Source organism: Lissotriton helveticus, chromosome 4_1 (assembly GCF_964261635.1).
Source record: "Lissotriton helveticus chromosome 4_1, aLisHel1.1, whole genome shotgun sequence".
Taxonomy (NCBI): domain Eukaryota; kingdom Metazoa; phylum Chordata; class Amphibia; order Caudata; family Salamandridae; genus Lissotriton; species Lissotriton helveticus.
In genome coordinates this window covers 203,189,956-203,209,856 of record NC_136063.1, presented here as the reverse complement: position 1 = coordinate 203,209,856, position 19,901 = coordinate 203,189,956, and the positions used below count along the sequence as shown (strand labels likewise).

General features: G+C 44.1%; 1 protein-coding gene across 17 annotated transcripts in view; it reads right to left on the bottom strand.

The window, feature by feature from the left end:
- The window catches only part of PTK2 (protein tyrosine kinase 2), an 858,662-nt gene that overhangs the window by 258,456 nt on the left and 580,305 nt on the right, over positions 1 to 19,901 (bottom strand). For all 17 annotated transcript variants that reach the window (XM_078686693.1, XM_078686689.1, XM_078686690.1 and 14 more), the window contains 2 exons: positions 5,400 to 5,484; positions 2,771 to 2,871 (listed from right to left, as the gene is read on the bottom strand). In XM_078686693.1, coding sequence (XP_078542819.1) covers positions 2,771 to 2,871; positions 5,400 to 5,484 — 186 coding nt within the window. The remainder of the gene's footprint in view (positions 1 to 2,770; positions 2,872 to 5,399; positions 5,485 to 19,901) is intronic.

Genomic DNA, 19,901 nt, shown 5'->3' with positions numbered 1-19,901 from the left:
GAGACTGCTGTATAAGTCACCGAACTGCGGTTCCTATCCCACCAACTGTATCCTTAACACCTCCTGATACGCCCGTTGAGGCTGATAGGTAGGTTCCCCCTCTTCCTCATCTCCAAACTCCACTCCAGGATACGTTCCTCCACTACCATTATGTATACTATCAACTCTCACTCAGTATAATGTCTCACAGATACCAATGCTAGCTTAGCTGTAGGTCATACCTTTAATGTAAAATCCAATAAAAAGGTTTTCTAAAAAAATTAAAAAATGATGTTGGAAACGGCTTTTTGCTTGCTTCAGATTGCCTTTACAGCTATTTTTATACTGCTACTTGGATATCCTTTGGGAAGAGGCCACAAAAAAAGTACTTGCTGCAGCTTGGCATTTCTGTAAAAAATCTGGACCAGACCCACCACGCTCTCATGTATATTAAGGATGACGGCAGGGAACGAGTTCTACCACATAACAAAGTCACACGTATCCTAAAAACACACTCTACTCAGACCCAAACAACTACCTCTCCATTTCCAACATCCCTACTCTGGCCAGAGTCCTTGAGAAATGTGTACACTTGCACCTCCACAATCACATTGAATAATTCCTACTCCTCGACCACTGTCAATCCGGCTTCCGTTCGTGTCATAGCACTGAAACTATCATGGTCCACATTGTCGACTACGCCCTGCGCTCACTCGACCAAAATGAATCTTGACTCCTAATCCTGCTGGATCGGTTTGCAGCCTTTGACACCATCAACCATGCTACCCTATTTGATCTTCTAGAACTTAAGATAGGCCTTTCCAGCACCGTGCTAAAATGGTTTTCCTCCTTTTTACACAACAGATTGCAGTGCATTCTAAACAACCACACTCTTTCCAAACAGTCTCTGCTATCGCTGGGCATCCTCAAGGTTCTATCCTCTGCCCGACACTGTTCAACCTCTATGTGATGCACCTTTCTAAAGTCGTCAAACTCTCCCACAACTCCTAACATATGTATGCTGACGACACCCAACTCTACATGAGAATAACCTCCATCGAGGACATCCACACCCTTAACGTCACTAACAAAAATGCAACAAAGGCTAATTCGTAACCACCTCACTCAATGCCCTTGAAACTGAATTCTTATTGTTCGCTCCACCCACTACCACTTCGATCATCAACAACTGACTCCCGCTTATCTCTGCCTTGAATTGCACTCCACAGATTGTCGACTGTGCCAAATCCCTAAGTATAACACTAGACAAAGTCGTGTCCATGCAAAAACACATCAACGCCATCACCAGAGGAGCTGAACATCAGGTGCCTATCCTTAGGAAACTAAAACCTTTCCTCCCCATGGCCGACCTCACAACTGCGACTCATGCACTTGTTCTCCGAAAACTTGACAACAGTAGCACTACTCTTGTGGGCCTACCGAAAACCTCACTTGAACCACTGAAGGATACCCTTAATGCTGCAGCTAGGCTCATCACAGGTTTAAAAAGACATAAGTGATACCATCACCCCTGACCTTCGTGTACTGAATTGGCTTCCCTTCGAGGCCTGGATGGATTTCAAAATCACCTGCAAGACTCGATTTGATTAAATGTATTCAACCTTAATAATTAATATCATCAAAGTACAATAGGCCATATATAGAAATTCAATTATAGAACTCATTTCCACAACATATTAATAAATAGTTACAGATAGAAACTGAATAAAAAGAAGCTATGGTTAAAAATACACTATTAAAAGACATCTGAATTCATCTAAAATATAAGAATGTATGCAAAGCAGTGCCTACATTAATCAAAGTGCAAGCTGGGGGCTGATCGAGCTCCGATTTACCAAGGCCAAACATAGATAGGACGTGAGAAAAAAGCGTGCATAACCCAAAGCACTGCACCACAATACCTCCTCCTACCTGTCCCAGAAACTGACCCTATTGGGAGGAAATAGATCCTGCAGAGGACGAGGGCCTTGCTTCTCAAGCCTCAAAAATCATAGAAAAAGAAAATCTGCAACCGTTCCTTCTCTGGAACGGCCCCAAACATGTGGAACTCTACCCACGGAGATCAGATGCAACCCGTCCACGTGCTTCGTCCGGAAAGAAGTGAAAATGTTTCTATCCAACAAATTCCTCTCTCACTCGGACTAGGTCACTGTTACCCCTTCCCCACACCCTCGCGTATCACTACCTCAGGGAAAACTATGCCTCTACTCTCTTCACTCTGCAACTCCCACTCTCTTCTACTAACCTAGCTGTCACATATTCGACTGTAAATTGTTTTATTACTTATTTTATATTCTGTTACTTTCTATTTGTTATTTACAGTTATATAGCCCGAGCAATTGCTGCTATTTTGTTTACATTTCCCACAGGATATCGTTTACTCTTTTATATCCTTATTATGCATTTTTATTTACCCTTTCTGTTCCTCGTGTTATCCGGTTGTGCTTACTTCGGGTCATGTTCACGCTATATAAAACTCCTCAAGTAAATAAAAAAACTCATTCAGAGTCGGGTGAGTTAGTTTCCTAGTCTGGCCACAAGGTGGCAGTGTTCGCAAGCGTTTTGGATGCAAAATAAATGTTTTAAATGATTTTCCTTGCGTATCCGTCAGTGATTTTTCAGATTTTCACATGTACACTTTACAGAGAAAACATTCTTCAGCTATAAAAGCAGCAGTCATCTTTGCTCAACACAACAGAGTCAATATTCCGCAGAACAGACCGAGCGGGCGCTGCTAGTGAGAAAGGGTGAGCAGGGGCGGCCGCCATACCTCTCCCAGCGTGCACAGCTCCATGATGATCCACACCGGGTTCTCCGTTATGACACCAATCAGCTTCACGATGTGAGGGTGGTCAAACTGGCGCATGGTCACTGCAGGAAACAAGCACACATGAGGCTGATACGATGAAGAGTTTACAAGCTCGAGTGACATCTCACAGTCATGAAACATAACGGGGGCTGCTTTTAAACATTCTTTTTGGGCACTATGTATATTATTCACAAATCTTTTTTTTGGACGACAGAAGTAAGGTCTTTCATGAAAGGCAAAGCCCGGATGCTGAACACCTGCAATGAGCATTAATTGGGTTACAGTAAACGAGAATATATTCAGACTGGGAGGTACAGAAGCAAGATGACCAGGGGAAACACTACAGTGACATTAAGCCTGAGCGCATACATATTTAAAGATAATTCTCCCGGATCTGTCAGACTAAATGGCCAAGTGGAAATGGGTGGAGAGGCGAGTTGGGGTTGGCCGTGGAATATGGGAGGTGGCAGGGGCATCAGGGCTGGGGCGCGTCACTGGGGATGTTGCCAGGCAGTGGGCGATTGATGGCGGAGCCTCACCGAGTGAGCTCTATTGGAAAGGTCGCAGGAGGTCGAATGATTGCTATTTCAATGTAGCTCAGAGAAGTCATAGGTACTAACTTCTTGCTGGTAGACTAAGCTCGCCGCAACCCCCTGCAGACGGGTGCAGCACATCAAAACACCTGCTATTAGAGGTGTGCCTGGGAAGTTCCTGGGACCCCCTTTTGCACCCTGGCAAAGGGCGCCCTGGAGGGCATGCTGACACGGCACCATTTCATATGTGCACAGTGTGCCTTCAAATAACTTCTTTGCAACTGCTTCTCGTTCACAAATGTGGACGCCAAGGGCTCCCTCATTTGCCCGGTGCCATACATTGTACTAGGGGCCCCATAAGCAGCTGTGGCCCTTCTCTAATAATAAAGTGCACCGGGGATGCAAGAAGCAGCGCAGGCGCCCATTGCGCCTCGTAGCACTATCTGCAAAGTGGCCCCTGACTGAAAGAGAATGGGGTACATTAGCAGCCTGGGTTAATTCAGGGAGGCAAGTATGGTACAGACCAGCATAAGGGAGAGCTCATCCGAAGGGAAAGACGGGCCATCCAGTGGGATGAAAAACCACAGACAGGGAAGAAGACAGAGGTCCAAGTGCTCTTCAAACTGAAAAGGGCAAATGACGACGTCAAACCAACAGGGAGGAGTGGAGAGCGGCAGTGATAAGGTCATCAACATTTAGGGGCCCTGGGGAGCTGTGAGAATCACCACGAGGCGGAAGGACTGGGTGGAAAGATAGGAAGAGTAGAGTCGAGCACTGCGCCAATGGCGGCACGTGTGACTATGGTGTGGGGTTAACTGCGCTGATGACCAAAGAGAAAGGACAGGCATTCGTGGTGTGCTGCGGCAATAACAGGTGAGAACAGTTTCTGTTACGTGTAGCGCCCAGAAGTCGGAGTGGAGAGTAGCATGTGTGAAAATGGACATGATACATCTCTGTGGCCAACACATACACAGTCCTCATATTGCTAGATTAGGAAACAAGGGGTGTGAAAAGGAAAGGATCACAACACGAGGCTTGTGAACCTACGCACCCACCACCCCTCACAACTTCAAACTACAGATCGGACTCTCCTCTCTCTCACTTTGGAGAGGAGGTGAACTCCTTATCTACCCACTTAAAATACCTCTCTTATACACCCTCAGTAAATGTCCTGGAGTCTCATTTGTAGAGAGCGCCCAAAAACACATAACCTGTTGCAAATCTTGCTAGATGTATCCTGTAGCGCAGTTTGCGCTACGCACCTATATACATTGACACTGCTGGGGTGACCAGGCGTCCTGCATTCCCCAGGACAGGCCCAGGTATACAGGGTAAGTCTCTGCTTCCCTACTCTGCTTTCTTGCCCCATCCATACACTGCAGCAGGCATTGAAGAACTGCGGCCAGCGTCTGAGGGCACTTAGACCCAAGAATAGTCTTACTGGCTTCCCTCTGGACCTAATCACAGGATGGTGGAAGGAGAGTTTTTTTTTTTTTAGGAAAACAATTTTAAAGTACTACTGTCAACCAACTTTTAACAGAGGATGGCACAATTTTAAGGCTACATTTATTCTGGAAAAAGAGCCCTCGAACCAAATAATTGCCTTTACGGTTTCATGTGCATTTCTTTAACATCTTCCCCCTCGCCTCATAGGTTTCATAAGTAACTTTCAGGTGCTTGAAGTTTACCATTGGAAAGAGGACTACAAGCCCCAGAATGCCACTAGCACCATGAGGCATATGAGAGTAACGCAGCAGATCTTTATGATCCTTTCTTTAGGGCTTCAATTAGCTTCTGAAATGTGAAAGTACACCGCCTCCGAAACACGGGTGTTTTTTTTTGCCTGTGTTAGGTCTGGTTATCATTCTGTAGCTGTGCCTGCAGTCCTGTGCTGAGAATTCTGCCACTGTAATCCTTTCTATGTCTAGCGTTGGTTCCAACTTATAGTCCTATTTCAATGTTACATCACGGTTTTGGGTTTGAAAACATTGGTCACTAAATTCATACATGCAACAACTTTAGCTGACATGGAGGGCGCCGAGAACAGTGATACTTACAGGCTTCTTGTAAGAACTTTTCCCTCACGCTGTCGGAAGTACAGTTTTTACACGTCTTGATGGCGACAGCCATGGCAGGGTTTTCCTGTTCAGCGAAAAGAGACAGTAAATAGGGATCCACATTCGAAGACAGCGCAATACACAGCTCATATGAATGTCACGCTTCTCCCTAGAGAGAGATAAGACTCACTGAAAACGGCATTGTAAGCTTGATAAAAAAAGACTTTTTGCAATTGAAGGAAATCGGATTGAATACAAATGCACCCAGTTTGTTTGTGTATACCACTTTTCAACATTGTGCTGCGATAATTATATTTAGAGCAGCATTTTCAGCTAGTAAATACCATCCAGTTGCACCTCAGTGCCTTTACAAGTATTACATTTTAGTTGGCACGGAGAAGCCCGCATAGTGAGAATTGCAAATTACTTCCTTTCTTGCCAGACGTGCTTCCCCGCAGGCAACGTTTTACAATACACAGAAGCGAACATTCATGAGAAAAGGCAGGCATGTGTTCGAACTGGAATGTGACTGTGTCCATACTGTCCACTCTCAGCCTATGAATAGCTCCTCCGCGCACATTCAGCACAACACAGGGGGCCTGCCGACTATAAAAGCTAGGTTTCTAAGCTGCACGAGCATACACCCTTTGTTGGCACGCGGCTAGGTTCACCTCATTAGTCCATATGCATCAATTACATCCTTAATGACTACTAGGGCTTGACAGTGTGCTTGGTAGTGTTTGTGCCTGCGCAGCACATTAGGAAGTCTTTCTTCTCTTTCTTCTATCTGCAGCTGGCGGCTCAACTAGAGTTGAAGCGCACAACAGTCTTTCTTCCATACCCATCGCTGGCAGACTACTATCCAATCATACACCCCATCTAGGAATCGTGGCAAAGCTGAGGCCTTCACTGAGAAGCTGCACTATGGTCTGAGTTTATAAAGCAGGAGCTTCAGGCCTTCTAGCCGCTGACTTGAACTGCCTTGCTCAAACGATTAAGTAATGTTTGCACTCTGTGCCTCTTCTGTCTTGCCACACCCAACTGCTGAAACGTCAGCTTGTGCTGGGGCTGTAGCAGAGGTCAGGCTCTCTACGCTTCTTGGGTCCTGCACTCTTTTACAACACCTGCATTCACCGGTGCCAAAAGACAATCATTTACCTAAAAAGGGAAACATTTCCCCAACATGTCAATAATCTGACAGAGAAAGTGGTAACCATGGGAACCTGGACACTTTAAGGGGAAAAAGTTCAAACCAGTGTTTTGTTTGCACAAGGAAAAGAAAGGAGTGCAAACAGACTCTCTAATAATTGAAAATTAAACAATGCGTCAGGATTTCCAAAGACAAACATCACTATCTGGGTCATGCAAAATTAACCACTTGAGCCAATCTAAAAATGTTCCATGGTTCCATGAGACGTGTGCAACAAAGACGCATTATGGTACGGTCGACTACTGACAAATTTGTCTGAATTCATAATACATGTCAAAATCCCTACCAAATGTGAAATCCAAAAACACATACGTCTACAATTACACCAATCAACGTACTTACACATTTACAATAATGATCCATCAATGCAACAATTACATAAAAAAAGAGGTCCGCACGTTTTATGCAAGATAAGACACAATGTAATTTACACAATTTTAACTTGTCTCAAATGGACACACTAATCTTCCATTATAATGCTTCTCCTGGTTCAATAGAATCACGAGGGTTCATATGTACGTCTTTACAACGGTGTTTAAGGATACCAGCATCATTCAAAGTATGCAAGTCAATCCTTTTTGGTGCAGGAAAGTAACAAAGCTGTCAACCAGGACCAGGCGAACCTCAGAGAAGTGAACCCCGATAAGATGCTCATCACAGAAAGATGCAGCGTTTACCTCTACGTACTGGCAGGATACCCTGAGAGGGGGTCAATAGAGTAAATCGTGCCCAAAGCAGCTACAAATATAGATGCAGAATGACACATGTATGTGGCCTCAATTGACCCAAACAGAGAGCACTAGCTCCATCCTGCTTCGCAGCGTATATAGTAAAATGCCTCAATTGTGTTCAATTTATGAAACTAAAGAGTGTGAAAGGGTGAGCTTGCCTTGTAGAACCCAAGCATCTGAACTGTATGACACACGCAGACACACACCTCAATGCACCATAACCTGTGCAACAGACAACTCAGGCCCCAAAAACCGAGGCCTGGTAACTCCTAGGGATCTTTAATAGGTAATGGCCAACCATGAATAATGATAATTTCAATGCACTTCCCAAAGGAACGTCAGGTGCACGCCTTCCCTCCATCTGGAAACACAACGAGGCTACAATCTCAGCATCTCGATGAATAATCAAATAGACACCAAATCGCGGATGATCCAATTTCCTACCGCTTCCGAATATTTTCCAAATTGTTCCATTAGAAAAGCAGTTGCAGCATATTTATTTCCCTGAACAGATAATTAGCCCTATCAGCACTACAAGGAACCACTCTCTTTAAAGTCTACCATTTCTAATTGGATAATTAAAACGTGGCTAACTAAATCGACAATTTGTATGGAAAAATGATTGTGTTTTGCAGGCTGTGCATTTTTCCTCTGAATAGCAATAATAAGTAATTGTATTTATGCTATTGATTACATCAAACGACCTCCAGACAGAGCAGGGGGCAGCAGAACCTTTACAGAACAACTGCATGCAAGAAATCTATTTTATACTGTTCATTTAGATCAGTATTTAGAATTTTACTAATACTATAGTCGGTGCTCCTTGTTGAGAGTCCTCAGAAAATGAGATACCTTAAACAGCTAACAAAATCTTATCACCTGGGTCCCAAAAATAAGGAAGTGACCGTGCAAGAGCTGTTAAAAGTCCAATGGCGTGAAAGAGACACTGACCATATGTAAATAAAAAAAAAGATAAAGCAAGGGAAATAAGGAAGTGGACAATGTTGTGGTATATACATTTGATGGTGCAAAAACAAGATTAGTAGGGGAAAAAAGGTGTTTGTGATGTACACTGTTTTTCCATTTCTAGATTTGTCAGCATCTTGGAAAATCTTAAAGTTATAAAAAGTGCACATTCAGCAGTGGCCCGTCCCTGAAGGCGGTGGAGCCATGCCTACCCCCTTTTTGGCTGACATGAGGAGTGTTTGTCAGGCGGAACAAGGGATAGACATGGCACATGTTCTGGTCAAGCAGCCAGGCACTAAAGATGCGCTGGCTGCCTGAGCTGAACTTTGCCTGGATGAAGATGTCACAGCTTCTGTGGGCACGACCTCTTCAGCCCGATAAAGCGCTTGGAGGACCCCTCCACCTCATAACAAGTGGGAGCGTCATTGATAACCTCGGAGCTTCAGATATAAGCCCTGAAGTGCCCAGGGCCGAATGCCTATCACAGACGCTTCGTGACCCCATCCCACTCTGTAACAAGGTTGGGACAGCCGCCTCCTCTCACTGGCTGACATCGAGGAGGTGGCAGTCCCAATCCTGTAGGAAAGGAACCTTGAGGCCAAGATCTTATCTAAAGCAGGTAGGTGTAGTTATGCATGTGTGCTGGTGAATGGTGGGTGTATGTGTACACGTTAGTGAATGAGTGTACATGTAGATGGGTGAGTATATGTGTGGCCTGCCCGCACCCCCTCCAGCATGAAGGAACAGCCACCACTGCCAACATGTTTCTGACCTCATCCATTATCAAAAGATTTATACTTAGTCCATAGTCCAGCTGGTTCGATTGCTAAAGCCCTCAAAAGGATGTGTCCAAACCCTTTCTCTTCCAAAGAAATGAAACTGTCTTAGAGTCTATAGTCGTCAATTAACACTGTTAGTGAAAAGTTTGGCTTGAAATTGATTCGTCCAGGAATCGCAGATCTCACTACTGATGTCCCTCTCGCTTCCCTCCTCTCTATCTTTTTAGGTAGCAATAGCAACACTTCTCTATACTAGATGTAAAACTCTGCAAAACCTACATATATGATGTTGACTTCCTCTAACTTCCAGGACACCTGCAAGTATTGAACAGTACATAGACTACCTTTGTTACTTTCCAGTGCTGTTAACTCATCTCTTTAGCAAGATGCCTTTCCTCTTTTCTTTAAAGGCCAGTCCGGTTGCTCAATGGCGAAATAGTTTTTACTAAACGCTTCTGTTCTCAGCCGCTTCAGATTAATCAAGACTCTTCAGGTTAAATGATCACAGCAGCTTTCATTAGTTTCTTCTCATGCAAACACTAGGGACCTCTATGTATTTCATCCCTGTTGCAGCATCAAGGATGGACAAATTCCTTTACAGCAAAAATAATGGAAGAATCGTCAGCTATGGTCATTGCATCTCCAAACCACCTGACAAATTTGATCAACTTTCTATCCTGCAGTCTAAAACGAAGCGATGGGGATGGCAGCCTACGTTCTTCAGGCAGCCTACGTTCTTCAAGGTTTCTCTTCTTTCAAACCATACTCCGTTTGTTCTGGTGTCTTCTTAGTGGGACACTCCCTTTGAATCAGTTTTATCTCCTTTAATTACACATACCCGACAGATTTGGTCGCTGGATGCTTTTTTTCCCCATACAGTAACCAGTGAACGTCATCCACCGCCTGAACGGATACTTTTTGACTGACTCCTCAATATCGTCATTTTTTTGGGAAAAATCAGTGTTCAGGGAAATTAATTTCCGATTTTCTCTTACGACAAAGTGTCTCTTTCTGTTTAATTTCCTTGTCTGATTTTGGTTCTGCTGTAATGTTCACAGGCTTCCAGGTAAGAATCTTACCCATTCTATTTTCTTCATATAACTCCGAAGACTCATTGCACCCAGTCCTGTCTCGATTGAGCAACATCAAACCATTTTTCCATCTCATCATTTATACAATCTCTAGAAAGGTCACCTAAGAACGAGGGCAACGCTTAGATTTGCCCAAATTTGCTTTCCTGCACAGCCAGTCTCTTTTCCTGGTCATTGCTCGTTAACCTGCTCAAATTTCCAAAAGGCGGACACTTGGGAGGCTCATGCTCCACTCCAAGCAGGTCAATGATTTGGTTAAATATCACGAGTACTGAGCACGTTTTGTCCATTCAAGCACCACTTATGTTGTGAAACATGCTTTCACTTAATCTTCAAGTAGATCCCTTCTCAACACAATCTTCTAGTAGATCCCTTCTCAATTCTGTTTCATAAATAGTGGGGTAGTGTTGTGACACACTTCATTACTGTACGAGAACAGCCTGGAGTATGATGGCAAACACTGCTTTTTTACCCCAAAAAAACATTTCTTACATGGTGTGCTTGCATGAACATGTATTGGTATCATGAAGACTATAAATAAAAAAATCACATTAATGATAACCGAAGTACATTGTTCTTGAGGTTTCAGCATCCGGCTCGCTTAATGGATTCAATCTACAACTGAAACTCTTTAAGAAAGCCTCGTATTGCTTGTGTTAGATGCTGGGGTACCACAGTATTACGATTTCAGGGCGGAGGGCACAAGGACTTGTACACAGCTGACTTTTACCTCTTAAAAGAGGACTATGAAGACATTATACCTTCTCGGCTTTCCTTCGTAAGCTGACTTGAAGTGGTCACGCAATCGAATATGACTCAAGGGGTCAATGAAGGGCAACATATGCTTTCCAGACTGACAGGGTGAGAAGCTAGAAGGCCACCTGAGGGGCATTGGAAGACATTCATTTGATCTGGTGTTTTCAGTTGTTGTGAAGCTTGTCTTGTACAACGCTGCAATGGGAGATGTGGATGGGGTTACTGAATGTTCAGATTTGTTCAAAATACAGCAGGACGGGTCCCTCAAAGACATGGGATAACCAAGTAGGATGAAATTATGGTGAATTGTAAATCCTAGTCAGGCCTAGTAAATTATATATTATAGATAGGTTGGGAGTCTGGTCGGCTCTAAAGCACTTGCATTGATTGTTGGGGGCTTCCATTTTGGAATAATTATGGAGAGTTTGCTGCTCTTCCAGGCCTATTATATTAAACCAAATCCAAAAGCGCTGTTAATCCATTGCCTTCATGTACATGACGCTATTAAACACATCTTGTTCCCAGCAGTCTACTTCGCTCCAGGCTCGCATGTTTAGGGTTATGGCACTTTCTTGGTGTCTTTTTGCTTCACAAACACTGCATTCATTTCTGTTGCTCTAGGCGGACATATTTCGATCTCAGTGACATCCTTCCTGTTCAGAGGGGACAAGTGTCTAATAAAGTGCTTCAGCAGTGGTTTGAACAAGGCCCGCGACAGATACTCAACTGTGTGGATAATGGTTCTTTATTACAGCCCTTCTGAAGTATTTTTGAAGTGACGTGATACATTTATTCTTCTTAAGTTGTAAACAATCAAAACCAAATTCAAGACCTCCTCTCCTACTAAAGGTCTTATGTTCAACAGGACCTGTGACTCTACCTCAAGAAGAAGAAACAGACGCAACTCTTAATTTGATTCAAACGTGTTCAAGGTTGTTTACAACTCAGGAGTTCTAACCCTTCAGTTATATTTATCCGCTAAAATACTCTTTGGTCACAAAGTACCTGCCACAGCGAAATGTGCTGCTTCTAGTTCTGCAAAGAACGGGTGTTATTGTTACTCAAATCATTACAGTTACCCAAATAAATGGGACTCTATTTCTAATTTTCAAGACTACTCAGCAGTACTGGAAAGGAGACCAGTGTTTTTGAAGTAACAGTGACCCAGCCAGCAAGCACATAAAGCTACCTTATAAGAGACAATAAAATTGCAGCAGTACCCAAAGAAGTATTAAGCGCGGAAATGTGGGAGATGTTTCGATTAAACTTCACTTGCACTTGAGCAAGGACAATGTTTGAAAAGAGAAGTAATGATGGAAATATCCTCAACAAAATCAAATAGGCAATTCTTTTAATAGGAAGCTATTTCCCAAGAAAAGGTCTGAGCACTAACAGCCAACCTAAAATTATGGCCGTCGTTTTTAAAACAAGTATAATTATATCATTGTTAATAAAAAAAAAGCTAATGCCCTTAGAACAGTATTACATAACAAGGGAATATTATAGCTGAAGATGAAAATATCTGGGTACATAATTTCTCCATTCAAAAGGAGAAGTAACACGTTGGATAGTCCAGTATTTAGTCATTTTCAAATGTGAGAACAGAAATAAGAGTGCTATCACAAGCCAAGATAACAGAGTGTAGTCGACCTGCAAGCAGCTCAATTTGAGGTATCTTAGTAAATGGACCACAGGGCGCATAACAAGAGGGGGATGAGCCAAGCGAGGCTCAAGCCTGGCTTGGACTCAATGACTGGCTCTGGTCCCCCTTTCCTATCCCATGGAGACAGGCATGATGAAACAGAGAGGAGTCAATCATTCTAGGCACTACCTTTCGCCTATTAAAGTAAAAAAACACTAGAAGCAGAAAGACTGCATACACAAAATATAAAAAGTTGCTTTTCTCTTGTGTGTCTGCAATACATTTCACATACGTCTCATTGAAGGCTGTGGGAAATAAGAGTTTCCTTTGTTTTTGCTAATTAGTGCAATAGCAGTCAATGAAGTGCTGACCTGATCCATCCTTAATGCCGGTTAACGCAGGGGAAGGCAGTGATATTAACATAAATCAGTCTCTGCACTTTCCTACCATTGCTATCAATTAAGACAATTTGACGTATGTGTAAACAGCGGCGGCATTGATTAGTGCATTCCACTATTACTTCAGTGCCTGCCAGTGCGCATGTCAGATTGGCCGGCTGTCTAAAGCTGGCCAATCTGACATGAGCACTTCAGATCTAGCAATCCCTTGGCTAAAAAACAGGCGTGGGATTGCAGCGGCAAGTCCCCAGTCTCAAAATGAGTGCTGGGTTAGCCTGCTCCTACCAATCTTGGAGCTACACCGCAGCTCCAGGATTGGTTGGTTTCACTTTCCACAAGAGAGAAAGTCCTCCCTTTCTGCCCCATGTCACCGCCGAGGAGAGAGCCAGGAAAAGAGAGACTGCAACCATACCCTATGTGTCAACAAACGCAACACACATTGTGAGTTTTTTGGGCATTGGGCATTGTGCCTCTCCATATTTTAATGTTGCCAGCCGCTACTGTGTATAAATCTATAGTCAAATTGAATTAACACGTGATTCCTTTGTTTACTGAACATGGTGCACTCATTTAGTAAGTGTTAAGAAGTGAATATAAAGAATTGTCCACTTGAGGTAATGGCACAGAAAGATTTTTTCTGTGGCTAAAAAAACCCAATATATAATTAGGATAACTAGATTCAAATCCCAGCTTTCCCACTTGATCAAATTGTTTGATACTATGGAAATCACTTTACTTCACTGTGCCTCATTTTAAATGTGTGGGAAATCTGAGATTGACTTGAAGGAAATCATTTCAGGATGTACGCTAAATAATGAAACTATTTCTAAAGCACACAGCTTCTCCTTGGCGCTTAAAAACAAACAACCTCGCTTCAGTATGCTAACGCAAAGAGCCAGGTTTTCAAAAGCTTGCAGAATTGAACTTTATTATCTCTCTTACGAAGCTGAAAAGGAAGATTGTTCCAGGCTTGTACTGCCAGGAAGAAGAAGGAAGAACCCCCCCACCCCCTCTTCATTCGCTTGATTTTTGGGATGCATAACAGCCTGCATTCATAGAGCAAAGACTGAGAGGACAGTAGTGAATGAGTATTAGAAAACTACCCGGGAACCCGGCCATAACAGGCTCAGTGTGCCAATATCAACATTTTAAACAATATCCATTTTTAACTGGCAGTCAGTGAAGGTCTGCAAGATAAGGATAGGTCGGAGTACACAGAGGAATATTTAGCCGCCCCCCCAAATATCCCTTGAAAGCACCCTTGGCATCGAGGCCTCATTCTCAAAAGATAGGAAGAAAACAAGTTACTTACCTGAAACTTTGGTATTGGTAACGTTCATAGATTCCCATAGCTTGTATCATTCCCCGTCGTCGGAATGGGAGCCTCAGTAAATAAAAAAATACCATAGCAGTAGGTACAAAAGAGAAAGAAAGGCCTAGGCTTCATCTCATTTTGTAGCATATCCACCTCTTTTTGTAAAAGAGACCAAAAACTTGCAACAACCAATCACATTAGCCTCACCGCATAGAACCTTCCTGAGAGAACCTCAGAGCCTCAGATTTTCGTAGCCGTTGTGTAACAGTAACCACATCTGCTGAAGGCTGAGCTTTCCCAGGGGAAGAGGGTGGGCGCATGGGAATCTATGAAAGTTACCAATACTGGGGAACCAAAGTTACAGGTAAGTAACTTGTTTTCTTGCCCCAGTATTGGAACTTTCATAGATTCCCATAGCTTGTATCAGAATAGCTAGCAGTAAGCAATAACAAAGCACATTTTGTGATATAAGCATCAAAATACATTAGTATCCATACTGTCATAAGAAGCAAAAAGCAATTGAAACAGTAGTCAGTAAACATTATCAGATACAAAATGTGCAATCATAGGAAGGAGGGATAGAAGGGAAAGCTCACCGCTCATTGGAAGAGATTGCTCAGGACCGCTTGTCCAACTGCCGCTTCATCCTTTGTGGAAGAGTCCAAGCAGTAATGCTTTGTAAACATGTGGGCACTGCTCCATGTAGCTGCCCTACAAATGTCTTTGATAGGAACTCCAGCGAAGAGGGCAGTAGAGGATGAGACTGATCTCGTAGAGTGAGCTCGTACATGTCTTTCTAGCGGCTTTCCCGCCGCCTGGTGGCAATAATGAATAGTACTGGAAATCCAAAGTGAGATTCCTTGTTTTGAAAGAGGAAATTTCACCTTTTCGAGGAGCACTATAAGCAATAAACAGCTGTGAAGATTTCCTGAAACCTTTTGTCTGTTCAAGATAACATTTTAGACTTCTTGGGAGATCCAAGGAATGCAGAGACCTTTCTGCTGGAGACGTAGGTCGAGGGAAAAAAGATTTCAGAACCACAGGTTAGTTCAAATGGAAATCCGAAGGGACCTTTGGAATGAATTTTGGATTTGTTTGTAGGATTAGAGTGTCTTTTTTGATCTGTAAAAAAAGGTTCCATAATGGTAAGAGCTTGCAGTTCTCCAACCCTTCTAGCCGACGTCAAGGCTAAAAGGAGAGCCACTTTCCATGATAGAAACTTTAGATCCGCTGTGTGAATAGGCTCAAATGATCGTCTCATGAGATGAGCCAGAACCAAACTGAGCTGCCAGATTGGAGGTGGAGGCCGAACTAGAAGGAAAGCCCTGAAAAGACCTTTCAGGAATTGTTTGACAATCCTCACGGACCAGAGAGAAGGACCTGAAGCTGTCCTCCTGAATCTAGAGGTAGCCGCCAGGTGTACCTTGATGGAGGAATGTGCCAGGCCTGACTTAGCCAGAGAAAGAATGTAAGGCAATATTTGGTGAGGAGCCGAAGAGAACGGATGGAGATTCTGTCTGTGGCACCATAAGCAGAAACGTTTCCATTTTGCGCGATAGGTCTTATTCGTACTAGGTGCACAGGCTTGAGATAAGCCTGTGCACCTAGCTGCTCCTGCAACAAGCGCATACGTAGTCTGCAATGCGGAATTAAGGGTATGCAGGATGAAATCGATCCTAGGAGCGATTTGTACAGACGGACCAATAGAGATCGTCTCCTTTGCAATTGACGAGCCGAAAGAATGAGAGTTCTTTGTCTTTCCTCCGATGGGAAAGCCTTGCAGCTTCTTGTATCCAGAATGGAACCTAGGTATTTGGCCGACCTAGATGGGAGAAGGACCGATTTGTTCCTGTTGAGTTGTAGACCCAGATGATCGAAAAGTTGAATGCAACTTGTGACTGCTCTTGTAGTTGCTTGAGAAGATGGAGCTTTTATCAACCAATCGTCTAGGTAGGGAAAAACTTCTAGAGATTGTCTTCTGAGAAACGCTGCCACCGGGGCTAAAACCTTCGTGAAAATCCAAGGAGTGGATCTGAACCCGAAAGGCAGGACTTTGAATTGAAAAAGGCTCTTTACTACTGTGAAGCATAAGAATCGTCTGTGAGCTGGGTGGATCGGTACGTGAATATATGCATCCTCGATTTCCAGAGTTGCCATGTAATCTCCTGGATTGAGAAGGCGCAAAATATCGTGAAGGTAACCATCCGGAATGATAGCTTCATGAGATAGGTGTTGAGTTCCCTCAGGTCTAAAATTGGGCGCCATTTCTCCTCCGTCTTGCGAACCAGGAAAAACCTGGAATAGAACTCTTCTCCTCTTCGAGATAGAGGCACTGGCTCTATCGCTCCCTTGATGAGCAGTTGGTGGGCTTCGAGACGTAGAAGCTGTAGATGTTTTGATTCGGTGGCGCGAGGGGCTCTGGAAGGTGGGAGGTGTTGAAATTCAACATGTGGCCAAACTGAATGATATTGAGGACCCACCGATCTGATGTTATGATCTTCCAGCTGCGCAGACAGTGTGAAATCCTGCCCCCTACTGATGTTACCAGGGGTGAAGGAGCAGCAGACAGAGCAGAGAGGCCGCTATTAACGTTTAGAAGAATCTCTCCCTTGACGCCCCTGTCGACCTCTTGCGGGTTGGCGAGAGAAAGACGCCGACTGGCCCTGGCGTTGAGAGTATTGAGGCTTGTAAGTCCGCGAAGATTGAGAATAGGAGGAGTAGCATTGTTGGTATCCTCCTCTGTAATTTGAAAAAACCTATACCTTTTGCCCCTCTGAAAGGTACCTTGCGATATTGTAATGTGCCTAAGGACCTCGCTGTTTCCGTGTCCTTCTTGATGTCCTGTAAGGCATCATCTATATGCTTACCAAAAAGCATTTCACCATCAAATGCAAATCAAAAATCTTATTCTGTACCTCATGGCGAAACCAGGCAGCCCGAAGCCAACCTTGCCTCCTCAGGTCAGCTTTGGAAGTATCCACTAGCTGATCACCCAAAGGAGACAAATCGCACCACATTTGGCGATCATATCGTCCCAAAATTGCCAGTGCATTGGAGGCTTGAACCAGGAGGCTGGACATAGAAGAGAATCTTTTGCCCACTTTGTCAAGGCACCTGCCTTCTCTATCTGGCGGTGAGCCAAGAGGAGCCGATAGGTTCTTTGACTTTCAGCCGCCTGGGAGATTACTGAGTCCGGCTTTAGTTGGCCAACCAGGCAAGCAGGACTACCATCAGGAGCCCTATATTTTTTCTCCAGCCGTGGTAGAACAGGGATAACAGTAGCTGGAGACTGCATAACCTTCATACCAGTCCGATTGAACAACCGGAACAGGAAGACTAAATCTTTTTGAAGCTCTCTCCATAAGATTATGGAAATCTCCAATGTCTGCTTGAGGAGAATCCACAGGATCCGGTACAGGTGTACCGGGATCTGGTATAATATAGTCGTCCCATTCTCTATCCGGGTTTGGGACCTCTCTTACATTCCGTTCATCCTCTGAGGAATCATCATCATCATCATCCTCATTCGCCTGCCCCGTGGCGATATTCTGTCGTTCCTCCAAAGGTTCTGGCTCTGGTGGTTGAACCGTAGAAGACGAAGGAGGAGGAGGAGGAGGAGGTGGCGGTGGTGGTGGCGGTTGCATGGATTCAGAGGGTTGGGATGGAAATCTCCTCCTATAATCCATCAACATGATCTGTAAGTCACTTATTAGGGAAGAAGGCATAGAAACCATACCCTGATGAGACTGTTCTTGAGGCCTCTCCCGGGGGGTTGCCGCTGTTCCTTGTAATAGTCATCAGAATCTGAGACCTGGTATTTCTCCTGGAGCTGAGATGGACTATATGCATCACCATAAGGACTATCATCCTCATCAGAGTAGTCTTCATCTAAAAGTAATGCCCGAGGCAAAGGCGTCACCCTTCGCGGAGATGTCATCTCCGGTGTAATTTGGCGTTTTCTAATTGAGATTTTAACCTTTTGCACCGTCGGCCGAGTCGTTAACATCGTCTTCATCGATGGAATCGTCGTCGACCAGAGCATCGTCGTCGGAGAAAGGATCATTGTCGAGGTTGGAGAAATCGTCGACGGCATCGCCGATGAGCTCGTCGTTAGTATCATGGTAGTCGTCGTCATCGCCATCGTCTTCGTTGACACCACCGTTGGCGTCATCTTCGTCGAGGATATTAATATTGTTGACGACACTGAGACAGGAACCTACGTCAACGAAGTCGGCGAAGCTGTAGTCATCGAAGCCCTCGAAGACGGGACCGTCGACGAAGCTATAATTGATGCCTGATGCACTTTAGAAACAGTCGTCGACATACCTGATGAAGTCGTCGTCGACGAACGTGTTTTCTTCTCTGATTTTCCCTCCTGAGGTAAAGATGCTGGCTTTTTTAACCCTTTTGTCTTCTCAGATGGTGGAGAGACAACAGAAGGTACTTGAGTCACCTTCTGTATAGAAATTGCCTCAGCCACACGTCCCTCCTTCTCCTTTGCACCTCGGTGAGGAGATTTTCCGGGACTGGGCCTATGAGACCTATCAGAGGTCTTTTGAGAGGCCGTAGCAGGAGGTTCAGTGGAGGTTGAAGGGGAAGACCTAACCCTCTTCTTAGATCTCCTTGATGAAGAAGCTGAAGGAATCCTCGCTGTCACTAGAAATCACCTCCTTCCGTGACTTCATCTTCTGCAGCGAAGTCAAAAGTCTTCCTTTCCTGTCTCTCAGTGTCTTGGTGGAGAAGGTTCTGCAGATTTTACAATCAGTGGCTTTGTGGTCCAGGTACAAGCAATAAATACAATCTTTATGCTTGTCTTCCACATAAAGCCTTTTCTTAGAACAGGTAGAACAGGCCTAAAATAAAGCCTTCTTTTCTTTATCTGACATCTTGAAGAAAAAAGTAGCTGAAATCAAAAGTTGTAGAGAAGACGGAGCAGAGCTCAGAGGAGACTCCCTTAGCACAACAAGCGGAAGAAAATCTGAGGCTCTCTCAGGAAGGTTCTATGGGGTGAGGCTAATCTGATTAGTTGTTGCAAGTTTTTGGTCTCTTTTACAAAAAGAGGTGGATATGCTACAATATGAGATGAGGCCTAGGCCTTTCTTTCTCTTTTGTACCTACTGCTATGTTATTTTTTATTTACCGAGGCTCCCATTCCGACGACGGGGAATGATACAAGCTATGGGAATCTATGAAAGTTCCAATACTGGGGCAACAGCTGCATGTTACCCAGGTAGGAGACTATCTTGACCCCCATATGACTCCACCAAGAGACCAAGGTGACATGTAGATGTTAAATAAAGCAGGGCTCAAAGCAGAGACTTCGGGTACCACAAAATTAAGAGCTTAGGAGGCAAACAAGTGAGGAGCAATCCACACTTCCTCACTCCTATTTTCTAAGAAGAATCGAATCCAGGCCAGACTAGACTCCTATATACTCCAATAGAAGAATGACGCGGACGGATCCAGTAAAATCAAGGTTGGGCTCCATTTACTAAAGTTTTTAACTAAAGACTTTACTTAGAGTGTGGCAGACAGGTTACTCCATCACAAACATGGCCGATGTACCGCCTGCCATATTACAAGTTCATTATAGCCTATGACACTTGTATGGTGG